Here is an 18,593-nt window from a genome sequence, read left to right on the forward strand (position 1 = left end):
ATTGTGTCACCTTTAAAAATAGTAATGTGGGTTGGAATTGGAACAGCTCAAGACAACCTTAACCTCTTTCTCATAGGCAAAAAATATTACATGATGGATTTTGCTGACAGACAGAGGGCCAAGCGTCACCGGCTGGGTAATCCAATCATCCCCGGAGGAGAAAATGCCCGAAACGGAAAGGAGGAAAGTGGGACCCATATATGACGAAATCAGCCCTTGGATTGAAATGTCAGACTCAGAGCCACCAAAAAAAAAAAAAAAACCCAGTCGAGTAATTAAAATGAAAAGTCAAAATTGAAAAATAAAAAATAAAAAACAGCATTTTGGGGCACGTTCTACAAAATCANAAAATAAAAAACAGCATTTTGGGGCACGTTCTACAAAATCACTTGGGGCAATTGCATCACCGCCATGTTTATTTATCATTTACTCAGCCCGAACTGCCCGATCTGCCCGGGGACTGCCCGGACCTGCCCGGACTCGGCTCTCTACCAAGTACGAAGTACACATTTCCTTTCTGCCGTCTGGCTTTCTCTTTCTCTTTCTCTTTCTCTTCTCCCACAAACTCCCAACCTTCTCTTCTTCTGTTTGCGCATTCGATTTTTCTCACTCTAGATTCTCGCACTCTTCTCTCTCTTCTTTTCTAGGTTTGAAAGGCGGCTCGAAATCTATAATCATCTCTTTGCGTGTGGTTGGATCTGGACTTTAATTCGATCACTCTCCGTCTTATAGATAAGGTAAACCCTAGAATTCGTGGTACGCCGGTGGGGATTTTTCCCGATTATCCCTTCTTATCTATATCGGGATATGATATCACGCCAGTGTTTTCTATTGATCTAGGGTTTCTTGGTAAGCCGATAGCTTTGAATTGGCTTTTCCTCTGTCGAATTAGGGTTAGGATTGATGGTACTCGTTCGGCGTGAAGGTGGGATCGAGGCTGGACTTGGGGAAAATGCTAGGCTATGCATGGGCGTCGAGGTGAGGACTGGAAACGGATTCGGCACATGTGGACAGTCCCCACACGTGGTACTCAGATCGTAGAAGCAGATGGTTCTTCGTCATCGTCTTCGTCTGCACCTAATTCGTTTTGCAAGGTAACCTTTTCTCCGTTCTTCTTTATCCTGATTGTTCTTTTTTACATATTTCTCTTCCTGCTTCAGCTTCCTTTCTGGTTGTTTTAGCTCGTCCTCGCAACGAAAAAAACATTCCCTGTTGTACTTGTAGGCGAAATGGAAAGGATGAAGAAATTATTCGTTGCCTCAATGTTGGAGGGGGGAATTGTTTTTAGTTCTTATGTTGTTCATTCTTTCTCTATGGAGAAGGAATTTAGTGAATTGTCTCTGAAGCATTGGATGAGGTCTGGCGAATTGTTTCCATTGTAGGAATTTGGATTTTCTTTATTCTTTTGATGAGGACCTTGGCATTGGCTGAGTGGTCTGTAGGCTTTCGAAAAGGTCTCATATTCAGTACAAAAACTATATGGCTATTTTCTGCTTGGCATTACCGAATGCTATTGTAGATTCTTTGTTAGGAGATGGGGCGTTATCTCGTTGAGACCAGCAAATTAATGAGCTTTTGTATTTTCCCCATTCCCGACGATGGATATTTTTCTTTTGAGTCATCTGTTTCAGGTTTGTTACCTAGTCCCAAGGTGTGTTTGCCTCACCAGGGCAGGATGTTTACCAGACTTGCTTCAGGTCTTTGAGGTTTTCTTAACCACCTTGCTATTTTAAAAATGGACTTGTATATGGGGATTGAGTAACACATCTTATTGACTTATTTGAATTTAGACATTCAATGTGTCTCAACTAAACATTTCTATGAAAATATTGTTTAGACATATGCATTTGATGATATAAGTGAATCTACATTTGCCCCCCCTTTTTTTTTTTGTTTTTTTCCTCCTTCCCTGTTTCTTCTCATGGAGAAACATTTTATTTTTAAAAGGTGCAAGAGTTTTTCCCCTCGGTTTTTTCTTGGAGCTGTGAAGGAGTACATCATGTAGCTTCTTGTAGTCTTGCTTATATGTGTTGGTTCCTCATTAATTTTCTAATTTCCATTAACAGGCCCTTATCTTTTGACGACTAACTATTTTTTATTCTCTTTGAACAGGGTGGACGTAGGATTAGTGTTGGTGATTGTGCACTTTTCAAACCCCCACAAGATTCCCCACCTTTTATTGGCATAATCCGGTGGTTGACGACTGGTAAGGAGAATAAGTTGAAGCTAGGTGTGAATTGGCTTTATCGATCTTCTGAACTAAAGCTCGGCAAAGGCATCCTTTTGGAAGCTGCGCCGAACGAGGTCTTCTATTCCTTTCATAAGGATGAAATTCCTGCTGCATCTTTACTCCATCCGTGTAAAGTTGCATTCCTTCCAAAGGACGCTGAACTTCCATCTGGGATTTCGTCATTTGTGTGTCGAAGAGTGTATGACATAACTAATAAGTGTTTATGGTGGCTAGCTGATCAGGATTATATTAATGTAAGTTCTTGATGCTTTATTCATTTCTGTCTCCTAAATAGTATGATCTTTGGTTAGTCTTATTATTATTGTTTGTCAGGAACGTCAGGAAGAAGTAGACCAATTGTTATATAAGACAAGATTAGAAATGCATGCTTCAGTGCAACCCGGCGGTCGATCACCTAAGCCTACAAGTGGTCCAACATCAACGTCTCAGTTAAAAGCTAATTCAGATAGTGTTCAAACGACTGCCTTTCCTTCTCATACAAAAGGCAAGAAAAGAGAAAGGAGTGACCAAGGATTGGAATCTGTCAAACGAGAACGCATCATCAAAGCTGATGAAGGTGATTCTGCTAACTGCAGATTGGAAAGTATTTTAAAGTTAGAGATTGCAAAAGTTGCTGAAAAAGGAGGCCTAATTGATTCCGAAGCTGTCGAGAAATTGGTGCAGCTTATGCTGACAGATAGAAATGACAAAAAAATTGATTTGGCTGGCAGATCAGCACTTGCAGGTGTGATAGCTGCCACAGATAAGGTTGAGTGCCTTGGTCAGTTTGTGCATCTTAAGGGTTTACCTGTACTTGATGAATGGCTCCAAGAGGTTCACAAGGGAAAAATTGGCAGTGGTGGTAGCCCCAAGGATAGCGATAAAGCAGTTGAGGAATTTCTCCTGGTTTTGCTTCGTGCCCTCGATAAACTACCTGTTAATCTTCCTGCTTTACAAATGTGCAACATTGGAAAGTCTGTGAATCATTTACGCTCACATAAGAATTTGGAGATTCAGAAGAAAGCAAGGAGCTTAGTGGACACATGGAAAAAGCGTGTTGAAGCTGAAATGAACATTAATGATGCGAAATCTGGTTCAAACCAAGCTGTTGCATGGAGTGCAAGAACTCGTCCATCTGAAGTTTCTCATGGAGGGAGGAATCAAGATGCATCCTCTGAAGTTGCGATGAAGAGCTCGGTTTCTCAGCTTTCTACATCAAAATCTGCTTCAGTTAAGCTTGCCCAGGATGATAGTGTTACAAGATCTGCATCTGCCTCTCCTGGTTCTATGAAACCAGTTTTATCACCTGCATCGGCAAGTATTAACTCAAAAGATGGTTCTTCCAGAAATCCGGGTGTTTGTGGCACAACTGATCTTGCTCAAACTATTGCCAGGGATGAAAAGAGTAGCAGTTCCAGTCAGTCCCACAATAATAGTCAATCTTGTTCTAGTGAACATGGTAAAAGTGGTGGTTTAGGGAAGGAGGATGCAAGAAGCTCTACCGCTGGTTCAATGAGTGTGAATAAGATATCAGGTGGTGGATCTCGCCAGCGCAAGTCAGTTAATGGATATCCTGGTCCTGTTCTCTCGGGGGGTCAACGGGATGTAGGGTCGGGGAAAAGTTCTTTGCACAGAAACACAGTTTTGGAGAGATCATCACAATCTGGAATGACCTTTGAAAAGGCATCCGATGGCCCTATTGGTGAGGGAAACAGTCCTAAATTGATAGTGAAGATCACCAATCGTGGCCGGAGTCCTGCACAGAGCGCTAGTGGAGGATCTTTTGAAGATCCTTCGACAATAAATAGCAGGGCTTCTTCTCCTCCACTTTCGGAGAAACATGATCAACTTGATCACAGTAAGAGTGATACATGTCAACCTAATATTACTGGAGATGTGAATGCAGAGTCCTGGCAGAACAGTGATGTAAAGGATACGATGGTCGGTGCTGATGATGGTGATGGATCTCCTGCTGCTGTAAATGGTGAAGAGCGCTGTCGGGCTGCAGAAGATGTAGCAGTTTCGAAGGCTACTCTGTCATCATTAATGAATGATCATAAGAATGGAAAGTTACACGAGGCTTCTTTCAGCTCCATAAATGCTTTAATTGATAGCTGTATTAAATGCTCTGAAGCTAGTATGCCTACCTCGCTTACGGATAATGTTGGAATGAATTTACTCGCTAGTGTAGCAGCTGTCGAGATGTCGAAGTCTGATTATGTTTTGCCTTCCGATACTCAAGGAAATATGTCTGCGCTGGACCGCTCTTCTAGAGGCAGTGATTGTAAAATCAAAGCATCTTGTCCTGAAGAGGATGCTAGAGATAACATGCCGTCAAATGATGCTATGGATGTTACTGAGCAGGGTGTGATCACCAGTTCCTTTGGAGGAAAAAATGTGGATGGAAGGGCTGCTTCACAATCTGAAGAGAAACCGGTTGGAGATCTGAATGGTCATTCAAAATCTTCTGGTGTAAACTTGCCACAAACTGCTGTGCCATTGGCAGATGGGTGTATGAAAATGAACGAGGCTGGAGGCCCTGCCTCCCCTGCTAGAGTGCCAGAGAAGGGCTATGAGATCAAGGGGGCTAAACCAGTCAAGGAAAGAAAGACGGCTGATGTAACAGATGGAGATAGCAGCCCAGAATCGAAACCAAAACCAAGCAGTTCTTTTCCTGATGGTGGCATGGTTGGTGATGGTAGTTCGAATCGGGAAGTTGAAATGGATGTTCTTGACGAACCTTTGCATCGCCGGCAAGAAGTTGATGGCAAGACGAATAATAGACTGAATGGTATTAGTACAGCAGATCAAAGGTTATCTTCCAAGTTGAACAGTGATTCTGCGAAATTAAGGAACGATGGATTACTTCAGGCTTCAGGCTCTTCAAGTGATCTGGTTTCTGTAAATGCAAGTGGGATGAAGGGCGAGAAGGTTGATGAAACTGCAGCTGATGTCAAGCTTGAAAAACATCAAAGTGATTTAGATCCTATGCCTTCCGAGTCCCGAGGTTTAGGTGGCATGTGTTCAGCTATCAACCATGAGGATGAGCATGTGGAGGAGAATTTGGAATCTAAAGAAAATACAGAGAGAAGTGGAGGACAAGCACATCATGGGCATTCTATTGTTTCTCCTGTTCAAGAAACTGAGCAGCCTAAGCCATCCAAGAGATCCAAATTAGCTGGTGTTGAAGCAGAAGAGGCAGAGGAGTCTACATCCACTGCTGCAGATGCTGCTTCCATGTCTACTGTGGGGGTGTCAGATATGGATGCTAAGTTGGAATTTGATTTGAACGAAGGCTTTAATGTAGATGATGGAAAATGCAGTGAGCCAAGCAGCTTTACACCGTCTGGTTGTTTGACAACTGTTCAGTTAATTAGTCCATTGCCCCTTCCTGTTTCTAATGTGGCAAACAACATTCCTGCTTCAATTACAGTTGCAGCTGCGGCAAAAGGACCTTTCGTACCACCTGATGATCTATTGAGGAGTAAAGGGGAACTGGGTTGGAAAGGATCAGCAGCCACAAGTGCTTTTCGACCGGCTGAACCTAGAAAAGTTCTAGAAATGCCCCTAGGACTTGCAACCACTCCACTTGCTGATGTTGCAGGCAGTAAAATTTCTAGACCCCCATTGGATATTGACTTGAATGTTCCCGATGAAAGGATTCTTGAGGATATGAATTCTCAGATGTCTACGCAGGAGGTGGCTTCTAAGCCTGACCTGGCTAATAATCGTGATCTGGCACATGGTATAGGTCCTACACATGGACGTTGCTCTGGAGGGCTAGATCTTGACTTGAACCGAGTTGATGATGCTCCTGATCCAAGCAACTTCTCCTTGAACAGTTGTCGTAGAATAGATGCTCCTCTTAGTGTTAAATCATCTACTGTTCCTCTCAATGACAAGGTGAATTTTCGTAGGGACTTTGATTTAAATGGACCTATTGTTGATGAGGCCACTACTGAACCAACAATATTTCCTCAGCATGCCAGAAGCAGTATGCCATCCCAGCCATCTGTTTCTGGCCTTTGGATGAACAATGCAGAAATGGGAAATTTTCCGTCATGGTTTCCTCCAGGGAATGCCTATTCAGCTGTTGCAATTCCCTCAATTTTGCCTGATAGAGCAGAACAGTCTTTTCCAGTTGTCGCAACAAATGGACCACCCAGGATTTTGGGACCCACAAGTGGTAGCAGTCCATATAGCCCTGATGTCTTTAGAGGGCCAGTACTATCATCTTCTCCGGCAGTCCCTTTTCCTTCTGCAACTTTTCAATATCCTGTCCTGTCTTTTGGAAACAGCTTTTCTCTACCTTCGGCCACGTTTTCAGGTAACGCAACAGCATACGTTGATTCATCATCTGGTAGCAGGCTTTGCTTCCCAGCAGTCCCTTCACAGTTCTTAGGTCCTCCTGGTACAGTTTCAACCCCTTATCCAAGACCTTATGTTGTCAGTCACTCAGATGGCGGCAACAATACTAGCTCTGATAGTAGTCGAAAGTGGGGAAGACAAGGTTTAGATCTAAATGCTGGTCCTGTAGTTCCAGACATTGAAGGAAGAGAGGAATCATCAACCTTGGTACCAAGGCAACTATCTGTTGCCGGTTCGCAGGCCACTACCGAAGAGCATGTGAGGGTTTACCAGCCAGCAATTGGCATAATGAAGAGAAAGGAGCCAGAGGGAGGATGGGATGGGTACAAACAGTCATCATGGTAGTAGGAAGATCCCCGTTGAATCCTGATAGCTGGTGAGTTCTTGTTTATATCTATATAACTTATGACTGTAGGCTTCAACCTCCACCCTGTCTGAAAGACGTAGGGTGGGGTGGTGGGTATTTCCTGTTTTTAACATGAAAATATATAATATCTGTATTTCAGGAATTTCTTTTCTAATGTTAAAAATGTTAATTACATGTTTTTTCAGTGGTTAGAGGGATTTGGATTGAGCTGACTTCCACTGGTTGTCATCTAACTTTGTGTGCTTTTCGGAGGAGGTGGTGAGTAGTATCTCATGTTCTTCATGGTCTCCAACCCCACACCTTTTTCTCTGTATCAGTTGTAACTTCTTTTTTAAAGAAAAGAAAAAAAGAATGTCTGGGGCCTTTCAAGCTTCTTCTTGTCACTTGAATTTGTTCTGGGTGGCTGCAGATAATTTCTTCTTTGTAGATATTTAACTGTTGGGAAAAGCATGCACTATCTGTTGCCCAGACACTTGATAATTGGTGCCGATACAGGTGTTCAGTGCATCAATTTAAATATACTGTTGAACTCAAAACCCCCCTTTCCATCCTTTTTGCAGCTATTTCACCAATTATGAACCGGTGAGAATTGCTTTTGAGCATATTGATAATTTCATTTTTTCCCCTTCAGGATGAAAAGCAGAGGGTGCAATCTGAATTCTGACGCATGCATCTCATTTCAATTCTTTTCATTTGCCCCTACCCCTTTCCCATCCCCTCTCTCGTTTCTACATTCTCTATCTTGCAAAATAAATCAATGTTCCCCATTTCCCCATGCTGGAATCACTTTTTAATTTTACATGGAGTTTCTGTAGTTACTTCTTTTATTCTCTTTAGTTCTTTCCATTATCGTTTTGGCAGAGTGGTTAACTTTTTAGCTGACGCTTGGTTTTTTGTTTGACATGGTGGGTGAATGGTGAGGCTCCAGATGGTAGAATTTGTTGGTTTTTATTTATTTTTTAATCCAATTAACGGGTTCTTTTGGGGTAAAAACTGTAAAAGCATTCTAATTCAATAACTTCATATTTCCATGTAGACCCGTAAATTTCCCCCCTTTTACCACACCGGCTTGAAGCTAACACTTCGCATTGTGTCATCTTATCTTAGATGAGGTCCTTTTTGTCTCCTTTTTTGGGGTTATTTCTTTCGTTTTGTTAGTGTTTGTTTGCTAAAAATGAATGGGCAGGTTGCCTACACTTTCTGAGTTATTATTTTACAGTACACCAAATGCCAAATGGAGAAAGAGAAACCATGAGTTTATGTCATATCCTTCTCCCGAAATAACTTGTATACAAAGGAGCCACTAAAAGAACTAATAACAATCAGACTTGAAAAAGAAAACAGGTGCTAATATTACAAGCGAATTTTCTCCTAGCTTCGCTTTCACTTTACCCAAAACAACCCTCTGTTGTTTTGTTATATAAAAGCTGCTCTCAACTTTGCCTTGTAAGGTTCCTTCCACAAAACACATTTCTGCATCCAAAAACACCCATGCTTAAGTTTACCAAAACAACCCAAATTTAGGATGAATGTTCGTTTAACTTCGGTTTAATTTTGATTAATTAGAGGATTTGATAAACAAAACTCACAGCAGACACCCACGGTGTGGCCTTTTCTTTTCTTTTTGTTTCTGTGGTGGCTTGATAACCACCTTTATTGCTGCATCAAAAACTGCTTTCACATTCTGCAATGGGCAAATCAAACGGCTTAAAATCCTAATACTGAGTTGTATGCTAGCACTAATTTATACGAATTCTATATACGAATATGCAATTTACTTACTGAATTTAATCACAACTATTGGGGGATGAAACATTGTACAGCGTTTTTTGTGACTCATGACTATTATAATAACTCAAGAATTTGCTACTTGTAAGATAAAGAATAATGTTAACTGAGTACCTGCTGGGTTTTTGAGCTGCATTCGACGTAATATGTGGCACCGATCTGTTTACGGAGTTCCTCACCCTGATTTGATCGAACCATCAATACCAAGAATCAAAACTTCATCATAACCATGAGGTAGAAGGAGCATAGTTTCCTACTTTCCCCTCTTTTCAGCATATCAAAAATGGAAAATAATCACCTGCAAAGTGGTTACGGGAACCAATCCGGGATGATCGGCCAAATAGAATTTGTCCTCTCGAAGATCTAAGCAACCAATTGTCAAGAGTTAATCCAATATTGTTGCATCTAAACGATAGCATATACGGTATCAATAAATCATTTGGATCAATAGCTTAAAGAATCAAGAGTCAAGTTTATCAGGACAAGAATTTCGTCGTGCTAAGTGCATAAATGAACAGAAAAATGGATGTTTGCATCAGATCGTAGAAAAGTTGCTTCAGGACCGAGTACGGCTCCCCCGTGCCAAGTGATTATTAAGGCTTTGTAGGTAGAGATTGTCCAAAGAGTAGAAATACAATGTCCAAACGTTGACTATTTGGGATTCATTTGGAGAATGAGTCTGGTCTCAAAAGCAATCATCTAAAACAGGCCAGGTTCGATTCTCAACCATGGCTCGTAAATGCATATTTTCCAAAAACCTGAGTACCTCTTATTTCCAAATGGCCATGCTTTGCTGCACCTACTAGTTGTATTATTATTTGGCCCCCTGCAAACTTTTAACTCGTCTGCAATACATAATGCCAGTCCTCTCAATAATTTAAACATTGAAAGCACCTCTTCTTTATAAATAGGTATCTGCCCCAAAGGAGCGAACGAAAGGACTTCGTACATCCTAGCACTAGCTCCAAGAGACAATAAAGTTCTTTAATTAAGTAGACATTCCACTTGGAGTCCCGAACCGGGATCTTGATCTGAACTCAAATCTATAACGACATGGTCCTGCCCTTTGGAAGCACTCCAAACAAAGATAACGGGGTTTTCTCTAGTCAAGGACTTCCTTGTTTGCAAGCATTCCTACTTTAGGAAACCTCTTTTCAACAAATTCAAAGGAAGAATAATAACAAAAAAAGGATAAAGGAGATGACATTTACTTTGGTTATATTAAATGTACTTCATTTTAACTGCTGAAATTGAAGAAAGAAAAAACAAGGAAAGTTGAAACAAATGCAACTAATATCTAGAGTCAACAACAATCAGAAAAAGATGGCCTACCCAATTTGGTGCCAACCAACACCACCGGGACTCCAGGTGCATAATGTTGAAGCTCCGGAATCCACTGATCAACGAACAAAACCATGAGAAATTCCAAGTTGTAAACATGAATATGTTGAAGAAAAAGAAAAAGCTTATATTGATTCACCTTCTTAAGTACGTTTTCGTAACTCGCTCGGCTAACTAACGAAAAGGCAAGGATGAAAACATCAGCCCCTCTGTAACTCAATGGTCTCAACCTATTATAATCTTCTTGACCTATATGGCATTACAACCAAAACCAAGTTTTCATACTCTAAAGTTTCTATGAACAGTTGATACAACTTCAAGCCTTGTTTAAAGGAAACAACAAAGGGGTTAATACCGGCTGTATCCCAAAGGCCTAAATTGACAGTGGTGCCTTCAACCACCACATTTGCACTAAAGTTGTCAAACACAGTGGGAATGTAATCCTGATAAACACAACTGATTATGTATTCTGTTGAAAAAACACAGGCAATTATGATAACAACACCGATGCCAAACAAAAAACCTCTCTCCAAGGAAGGAGAGGAAGCAAAAACCATAACGAAATTAGACTAGAATCTGAAGATTTAGAACCACGTGTACAAGAATATAAAAGAAACTCCCAAGAACAGAAAAAGTGCATTGAAGTCACAAAGGAAACAGAATAATTGGAACCCAAAATCATGAGATATACAAAATAAAAACACATCGATAGCAGCAGAGAAGATCAGAAGATGGAACTACAGAACAAAAGCAGCCCAGAAATGGTAAGAAACATTACTAAAAGAACGTTAAAATTGAGACAAAGAAGAACATACAGTGGGGAATTTGTTACTAGTATAGCATATGAGCATGCAAGTCTTCCCAACAGCCCCATCTCCAACCGTAACGCACTTGATGAACCTTGAAGCACTAGAAGCCATTGAACAAAAAAAGAAACAAAACCCAGATGGGAAGAAGAACTCTCAAGACTCTAAAACTGTTCAGAAAAGGAAATTGTTACACAAACACAAGAAAATCAAACAAAGAAATAAAATGGGTTTTCAGTCGGTGTTTACAGAATCATCTATGGCTTTTTGATTCAAGAAGAAAAGAGAGAGAAGAGAAAGAGGGTCGCAAGGCAAAGAGTGGTAAATCACATGATTCTCACTAATTCACTCTTTCCCTCTCCGCTCTCTTTCCTTTTTTCTGGTTGCTAATAAGTTTTGGCTGTGGATTTCATTTCGAGTTTATATCGCAATTCATATAACCACAATAAGATCGTATCAGTTTTTCATTATTATTTGCCCTTTTCTTTTTCCTTCCTTCCTTCCTTCCTTCCTTCCCCTTTGTTTAGGTGTGAGAGATTTTTCAGAAAAAAGTCGTAATTTTGGTACATTTATGTGAATCATTTCAATCAACAACAAATACCCTTTTGGTTTTCATTACTCAATCAAAATTTTTTGGTTCTTACAATTCTCCAAAAAAAAAACAAAACAAAACAAAACAAAAATTAAAAGCCTCTATATGGTGTACTTTTAGTTTTGGTTCATTTTAATCTCTATGGTTTCAAAATATTTATTTTTAACTTTGATTCATTTCGATCCTCATGTTTTTTAAAATTATAGAGAATAAAAAAATATATATAGAGATCAAAGTAGTAATTAAACAAAGAATATATACCGAATGCTTCTAAGCTACGAGAAAAGGCCAATCAAGAGAGAAATCTTGTCCATTTGTTCTAATTTATTTGATAAAGATTGAATCTTTTTTTGCTTTTTCATTTTGTGTAAATTTTAGGATTTTGAATTTTTGTAAAATGCAGTTGGGTGTTGAATTGTGTTGTATAATTAGATAAAGTTCAAATCTTGAAATGTGAGATTTTATTTTTATTTCACTGTTATTATATACAATAAATATTAAAATTGGCTAAAAAAGAAAGAAAAAAAAAAGGTTAAGAAATTGGATTGGTAGAAAAGTATAGGACCACAACACAAATTTTCAAAATTCCTAAAAGGACTTTAATTTTCTTTTCTCTTTTTATTTTTATTATTATTATCTTTATTTTTTTTTCAAAAGGAAAAGCAAGGGGCAATGTGGTCCAAGTCAGCTCTAAAGGTAAGATAGTTTATTGATTTAGTTTTGACCTTAAAAAAAAAGTTCATTCATAGCTCATTAGTTATTACTAATTACCTCACTTTATTTTTCTTTATTTATTTTTTATTTAATTCAAAAACAGTGATGATAGAAAATCAAACCATCGATTTTTAGAATAGAATTAGAGTGAGATTGATATCTTTTTTTTTGAAGTTGAATGTTTGATCTAACTTAAATATATATATATTAAATGTACTTGTAATTTTCATTTTTTATTTTTTTTATTTTTCTTAATTTAGATTTCTATCTTTTAAAAATGAACATACATCAATTGATATAACAATATAAAATATTTGTTTAACTAAAAAGAAATCAAATCAAATCTATGCATTACATGATATTATATCATATATTTCATATCATAGGTAAATATTAAATCATCAATCATGTAATAAAGTCAAAATACAACATATATAAATTCATATATATATATATATATATAAGAAAGTAAATAAATTAGTTAAGAAGGCATAATAAATGAATGCAAGAAGGACAAATATTGAAGTTAAAAAGTAGGGATGTAAGCTATTTTGTATTATTAGTATTAAAATTTGAAGGCTAAAAAGGGAAGTCTACAACAAAACAATTTTGAAATTATTGGGAACTTTCGGTTGAAGGAATAAGTAAAGATTAAGTAAACATAATAACTACGACCAACCAAAATTAGAAGGAAAAAAAAATACAAAATTAATTAAATATATATATTTTTATTTTTTTATTTTTTTTTAAAAAACAAAACCCTAACCTTAAGGATTAATCATACAAATGTGGCCCTTTGGATGAGTTGTGATGCCAAAGTTTTCATTTTTATTTTCATTTAATCATTATGAGTGGACAACACTAAAAGCATTTTTCATTAACTAAGAATAAAATAAAATAAATCACACCAAAATTTTAGAGTTGAATTACTTTTATATTTCTTTAAATAAAGAAATAGAAAAAAGGAAAGATAAACTCATCTAAATCAATCATGGTTCAAAATTAAATTTTAAAAGTTTATTCAAACAACACATCCCTAAAGAAAAATGCACTTTTTAATATATGAAGTGATTCAAATCTTTGACTTTTTTATTGAAAACATATGCCTCAACAAGGATGTTCATATTGACAATTTTTACATTAATACTTGATTAATAAATTGATAACTAATTATGAAAAATCTTCCTCATCCATCCCTTAAAAAAATTACAAAAAAATGGGAAAAAAGAAAAAGAAAAAGAACCAATCAATTTAACATGAGAACTTGAGGTCTTCCAAATAATAATAATAATAATATTAAAAAAAATTGAGGCCTTAAGTATTTGGAAATTGTTAAAGCTAGAGATTTGTGTGTTAGAATAAAATGTAATAATTGATTAAAATGATTTGCTTTGGATATAATTTGGCGATCCATAAAATATGTTTTATTCTATCTTATTAGGATAATTAGGATAATTGTCATTGTGAAGAACAAAATATTAGTTTGTGATCTTAAGAGATAAAATATAATTCTTTTTCTTTTTTCCTTTTCTCCAAATATAATCCATAAATTTTTTAATTTTTTTTTAACTCAACAATATACAGGTGAGAATTTAAATTTATAGTTTTTAAGTTGAATATATACATTTTATGGAAATTGAGCTATACTCATTAGCCCACGTTTCACTATTCTATATTATTTATATATTTGAAAAGTGGATAGTACATATGTAATAAGTCTTGAGATAAATTATATTTGAAAATGAGTAATAAGCAGGTACAACTATTATGTGCCTCCTCTTTTTTTAGACACAAGGAAAAATAATAATCATTCAATTAAATTTTTTTGCTTTCACTTTGATAAAATAAAAGTAAAAAAAAAAAAATGTGGTTGTAGGCACTACAATATTAAGTTAGGTAAAATTGTAATAATTACAACTAATCAAGATCTAAATTATATATCTTAACCATTACATTACTGCACAAATAAGTGTGCACTGATTTTTTTTTTTTTTTAAAAAAAAATTATGTGTTGTAAAGGAAATTATATATATAAAAAATTAAAGAAATATCCATTTAAATTTCTCTCTCGTCTGGGCTCAAAGAATTACAATTACTTGTGAGAAATTTGGGCCAATTTCGAAACCCTAATTTGGTTGTGGAATATGGATCAATCAGTCCCAATTTGAATTTGGGCCGATGCTTCATTCCACTTCGCATCATTTTTAATTTCTTAGTGTGTGTATATATACGTATATGTATAGGAAGATATAGGTTTGTCTATGAGTTGCAAAGTTCGTTCGTTATTTTTTTAATATGTCGTTGAGGTTAGTATAATATATAGCTCATGCTTATTCGTGTTAGATTGAGTTTTTTTTTTTTAAAAAAATCAACAATATTAGATGTAATTGATGAGACTTCTAAAGAATGAATTGATTTATCTCTGTGTTAACGAGACCACCACAATGTGGCTGCAATTCAAAAATTGTCATCCCTTACTTGCTACTTGATACAAATTTAAACTATTTTTATCGATGCATCTGATTATACAAAATAACCAGGTACATTTTAATGGCTTCATCGAATAATTTCTCACTCGTTTTCAGTAACTTTCTTTCTTAAATGCTAATCTTATTGTTTATGGCCATAGGAAGGTGGTTTGATGCCTAGTCATTGCCTTTGCCCATTTGGTTTATTGGTATAAAAAAATGAGTTGGTGGGTTTGCATCTGACTTTCATTTTCATTAGAGGAATTTATGGTACTAATATGGACATTCTGTGGTAACCATAGACAAGAAATTCTAGCATTTAAGTACTTGAGAGCTGCAACTTGGCTGCATTGTTAGGAAGTTCTGAAAGGTTAAAGACTCTTAATTCTCTTTCCTATGATGGAATTGTCATTAAGTTTTGAAGGCTTAATGAGTCTTTAATACTATTTTCTTTGATGTGCCTTGGACCTTGGTTAGATTGTTATAAACCATTGAAGGGTTAATGGCTCCTTATACCCTTCTTTGATGGGTGGTTCAATTTTCACAGGTGGAGTTGCTTACACAGCAGGGTTAATTAGTTTCAATCAAGGGAACTCTCACTTGGGACCGATGCTAATGTGAGGTCGGATGGTCGTCCAAGGTCGATCCGCCTTCACTTACACAATTTCTTGAGTTAGACCTAAAATTGTGGCCCATATGGTTGGCACTACTTGCTACTACAGGGAAAATACATGGCATCGGATTTGGTTTTCAAAATGTGTACCTAATTGACAGGAGAAAATCTGTGTATCATATCAATTTTGAGTTTGAGTTTGTTTAGAATGATGTTTCAAGTGTTTAACGTTTAAAAGAACACTTAAAAAGTTTTTCCTAATAGAACATAATTTTATGGCCCTTGGTCATTTTTGTGTAAATGGGCGGATCAAACTGCATCACTTCGTGGTATTATTCATTGAAAAGATTCGTTGTTTGTTTTACTATTGCAGCTTGGCATCAATTCATTTTGTTTGGTTTATCAATACAATCTTAAAGGAACCTTTTTCCAGGATAATTTCTTAAAAAAAATTGAACTCCTCCTGTAATGAATGAGTTGTTCCTCAACAACAGGGACATTTAATAACTCAAACCTAATGAAGAGACACTACACAATAGGGTTTATATCATAATAATGATGGGTGACAGAGTATTTAAGTTCCTCAACCACAGTAGTTTTATTCAACTAATATCTACTCAAACTCAATGTCAAACATGCTACAAAGTTTCATATATGAATGAGATTTATATGAACCTTTTCCATGAAAGTTTTTGAAGGACCCATGAGAAACATTCTAAACAACTGTTTAAAGTTTAGAGATCAAATAGATACGGTCGGTGAACGGAGAGCTTACTTGTGTATACATAGAAACTTGGGAGGGAAGAAAACTAGCCCTCTGGAATTGTCCTTCTGAATCGAGTATTATACTTTTCAGTGTTGATTCTCATCAGATTTCTGAATGATGAGCAGTGTTCATCCATGGAAGCACTTATTGGGAAGAAACATCCTTCTGGAAGGAACTCAAAGCACTGATTAAGGATTCATAAACCTTGATGCCCCTTAAGAACACAGAATCTCTCAAGAACTCGTTGTGATCATGCAATAAGATGGGAGTGTTGATCATTGGGGAGAAACCAAGAACAGGAATTCTCAGCTGTCTCATGAATCGTGCATCCGTCGTGGTAGCCAAGATTTCAGGCTTAGAAAGCTTCCCTCCAGCTTCTGAAATGGCTGTCCTGAAAACAGACCACCATGGATTTGAACCATTTGTCATCGTCATTAATGGACCTCCCAAGTAATCTCTAATAGGCCCTTTCTCAATAATCTGAAACGTCATGTTCCGCCGTGCCGGAGCCCATTCCTCCGCTATTCTTCTTCTTATAGCATCTGGGTCGGCGGTCGGCGGTAATCTGAGATCAAACCCAGCCTCCGCCTCTGAAGGTTGCATGTTCATCACAAACCCTGTGGGGGAAGGAATTCCGGCATTGACAAAAACAGGATTTACAGAGATGACTTCTGAATTAGCAGCTTCACCAGCCTTCACTATTTCGAATTGGCTCTCTCTGAATCTACTCACAATCTCAACACTCTTCATCAAATTCTCTATTGCGCTGTTATCGTACATTCTAGATCCATGTCCAGGGGTTCCTTTAGCCTTGATTATCAATCCCCATGGTGATCTGTCGGCGTAGAAAACCCTAAACTCATCTCCCGGTGAAGCCTGACCTTCGTCCATCATAAACCCTACATTCAATTCCTTGAACTCCTGGGACAGGACGAACTTCGCAGCTCCATCGAAACCCCCAATCTCTTCATCCGGTACATACGAGATGTGAATCGTACGGACAGGGATGAAATTCCGACTTTTGAGGTTCCGAATGGCTTCGAGATACTGGATGGCTATACACTTGTCGTCTTGAGAACCACGGGCGAAGATTCTGCCATCGGAGGTTCGGACAGCGGAGAATGGAGGATGAAGCCACTTAGAAGGCTCGGCGGGGACAGAGTCCATGTGAGAATTGAGTAAAATCGAAGGCAAAGAAGGGTTCGATCCATACCAGGTCACGAGAAGAAGAGGCTTACCTGGAACGAACTCGAGTATCCGCGTATTGAGGCCGATTTCCAGTGCTTGAGAACTGAGGAAGGCGACGGCGGAGGCGTAATCGGGATCTGGATGAGCGGTTTTGATCCTGAGGTAGCGTTGAAAGCGAGAGATTGGAGAATCTTGATCGGTTTCGCCATCACCGTACTGCGAATGGCTGAAAGAGAGAGGAAAGGAGAGGAGAAGAAAAAAAGCTGCAACTGGAAAGAGGCGATAGTGGAGATGGAAGTTCGCCATGGGCGGCGCCGGTGGTTCCGGTGGGCAAGTAGTTGCAGTAAGTAGGACTTTTTGAAGTTGAGTTGGCCGGAGAGCTACCGGTCGGAAAGACGGCCGCCGATGGAAACTTGGGTCGGAAGATGAAAACTATCTCAATGGACGATCGCGATCGAATCATTCAATGTTGAATAAGAACAGAAGACACTGATTATCAAATCCAAACTTCTTTTTCTTTGGACAAGATGTCAAGAACACACAAATCAGAACGCATCTCATTACTGACAAGCCGCTTTCTTTTTCCCCACAAAAAATGTTTTAAAATTGTAAAATGTCTACTATTATAAATATCATAAAAATAGATGTTCATTTCTATTGTCCTAAAAGTTAGATATAATTTTTCAAATTGTCCATTTGTAATAACTCATATTCGATGTCCATATAAGTCTCGATCCGAAATCCACTTCAAAATTCCAATAATTTTCATATCCAATTTTATAATTTTAGTTATTTTATTTTATTTATTTTTTATTATTATATAAATATATTATTATATCATATTTTCTCCATATCCATGTTTTCGTCGTGTTCCTCAATTTCACAACACCTTATCAATACAAGCTCTTGTTGTTTTCCTCTTCGTTATAATTAATAAATCTAATGTTATTTTGCATATTTAATATTTAAAATTTCTAACATAATAACAATATTTTATGATAGTGCTGCTACGACAAATCTCACAAAATTAGAATTTGCCACTACAATAATTATTTTTCATGGGTACTTGATGCCGAAATCCACCTGTATGCTATGAATCTTGAGATGACTATTAAAGAAGGATATATGACATCCAATCATGATAAAGCAAAAGCTATGATTTTCCTTTGTCGTCATCTCCATAAGGGATTGAAAATGGAGTATCTTATAATAAAAGATCCCCGTATCTTGTGGAAAATTTTGAAAGAGAAGTATGATCATAAAAAAAACAGTTACTCTTTCTAAAGCTCGTTATGAGTGGATACACTTAAAGGCTACAAGATTTCAAATCAGTAAGTGATTACAGCTCTGCA

General features: G+C 37.4%; 3 protein-coding genes across 7 annotated transcripts; 1 reads left to right on the forward strand and 2 right to left on the reverse strand.

Annotated features, from left to right (window-relative positions):
- Nucleotides 1-515: 515 nt before the first annotated feature.
- On the forward strand, nucleotides 516-7,779 carry LOC120071278. 5 transcript variants are annotated; one of them, XR_005480200.1, is made up of 5 exons: nucleotides 516-1,094; nucleotides 2,113-2,484; nucleotides 2,564-6,974; nucleotides 7,151-7,460; nucleotides 7,597-7,779. XR_005480200.1 is itself a non-coding variant. In XM_039023456.1 (5 exons), exons 2-4 carry the CDS (start codon nucleotides 963-965, stop codon nucleotides 6,941-6,943), a joined length of 4,884 nt encoding a protein of 1,627 aa, XP_038879384.1. In that variant the 5' UTR covers nucleotides 516-737; nucleotides 841-962; the 3' UTR covers nucleotides 6,944-6,974; nucleotides 7,151-7,779. The 5 variants fall into 5 exon arrangements, 4 of the variants coding, with proteins under 4 accessions (XP_038879384.1, XP_038879385.1, XP_038879386.1 ...); XM_039023456.1 differs by having other exon boundaries at nucleotides 516-737; nucleotides 841-1,094; nucleotides 7,151-7,779; XM_039023457.1 differs by having other exon boundaries at nucleotides 516-737; nucleotides 893-1,094; nucleotides 7,151-7,779.
- A 391-nt stretch (nucleotides 7,780-8,170) lies between these two features.
- Nucleotides 8,171-11,452, reverse strand: LOC120071279 (rac-like GTP-binding protein ARAC8). The gene is made up of 8 exons (XM_039023459.1): nucleotides 10,910-11,452; nucleotides 10,450-10,537; nucleotides 10,234-10,343; nucleotides 10,086-10,149; nucleotides 9,052-9,116; nucleotides 8,868-8,933; nucleotides 8,555-8,649; nucleotides 8,171-8,438 (listed from the first exon to the last, which is right to left on the reverse strand). The coding sequence occupies exons 1-8, from the start codon at nucleotides 11,012-11,014 to the stop codon at nucleotides 8,399-8,401; spliced, it is 633 nt and encodes a 210-aa protein (XP_038879387.1). The 5' UTR covers nucleotides 11,015-11,452; the 3' UTR covers nucleotides 8,171-8,398.
- Nucleotides 11,453-15,860: 4,408 nt separating this feature from the next.
- On the reverse strand, nucleotides 15,861-17,849 carry LOC120071486 (aminoacylase-1-like). Its single transcript, XM_039023800.1, has one exon. The coding sequence runs from the start codon at nucleotides 17,545-17,547 to the stop codon at nucleotides 16,198-16,200; it is 1,350 nt and encodes a 449-aa protein (XP_038879728.1). The 5' UTR covers nucleotides 17,548-17,849; the 3' UTR covers nucleotides 15,861-16,197.
- Nucleotides 17,850-18,593: the final 744 nt, after the last annotated feature.

The sequence above is a fragment of the Benincasa hispida genome, chromosome 2 (assembly GCF_009727055.1).
Source record: "Benincasa hispida cultivar B227 chromosome 2, ASM972705v1, whole genome shotgun sequence".
Taxonomy (NCBI): domain Eukaryota; kingdom Viridiplantae; phylum Streptophyta; class Magnoliopsida; order Cucurbitales; family Cucurbitaceae; genus Benincasa; species Benincasa hispida.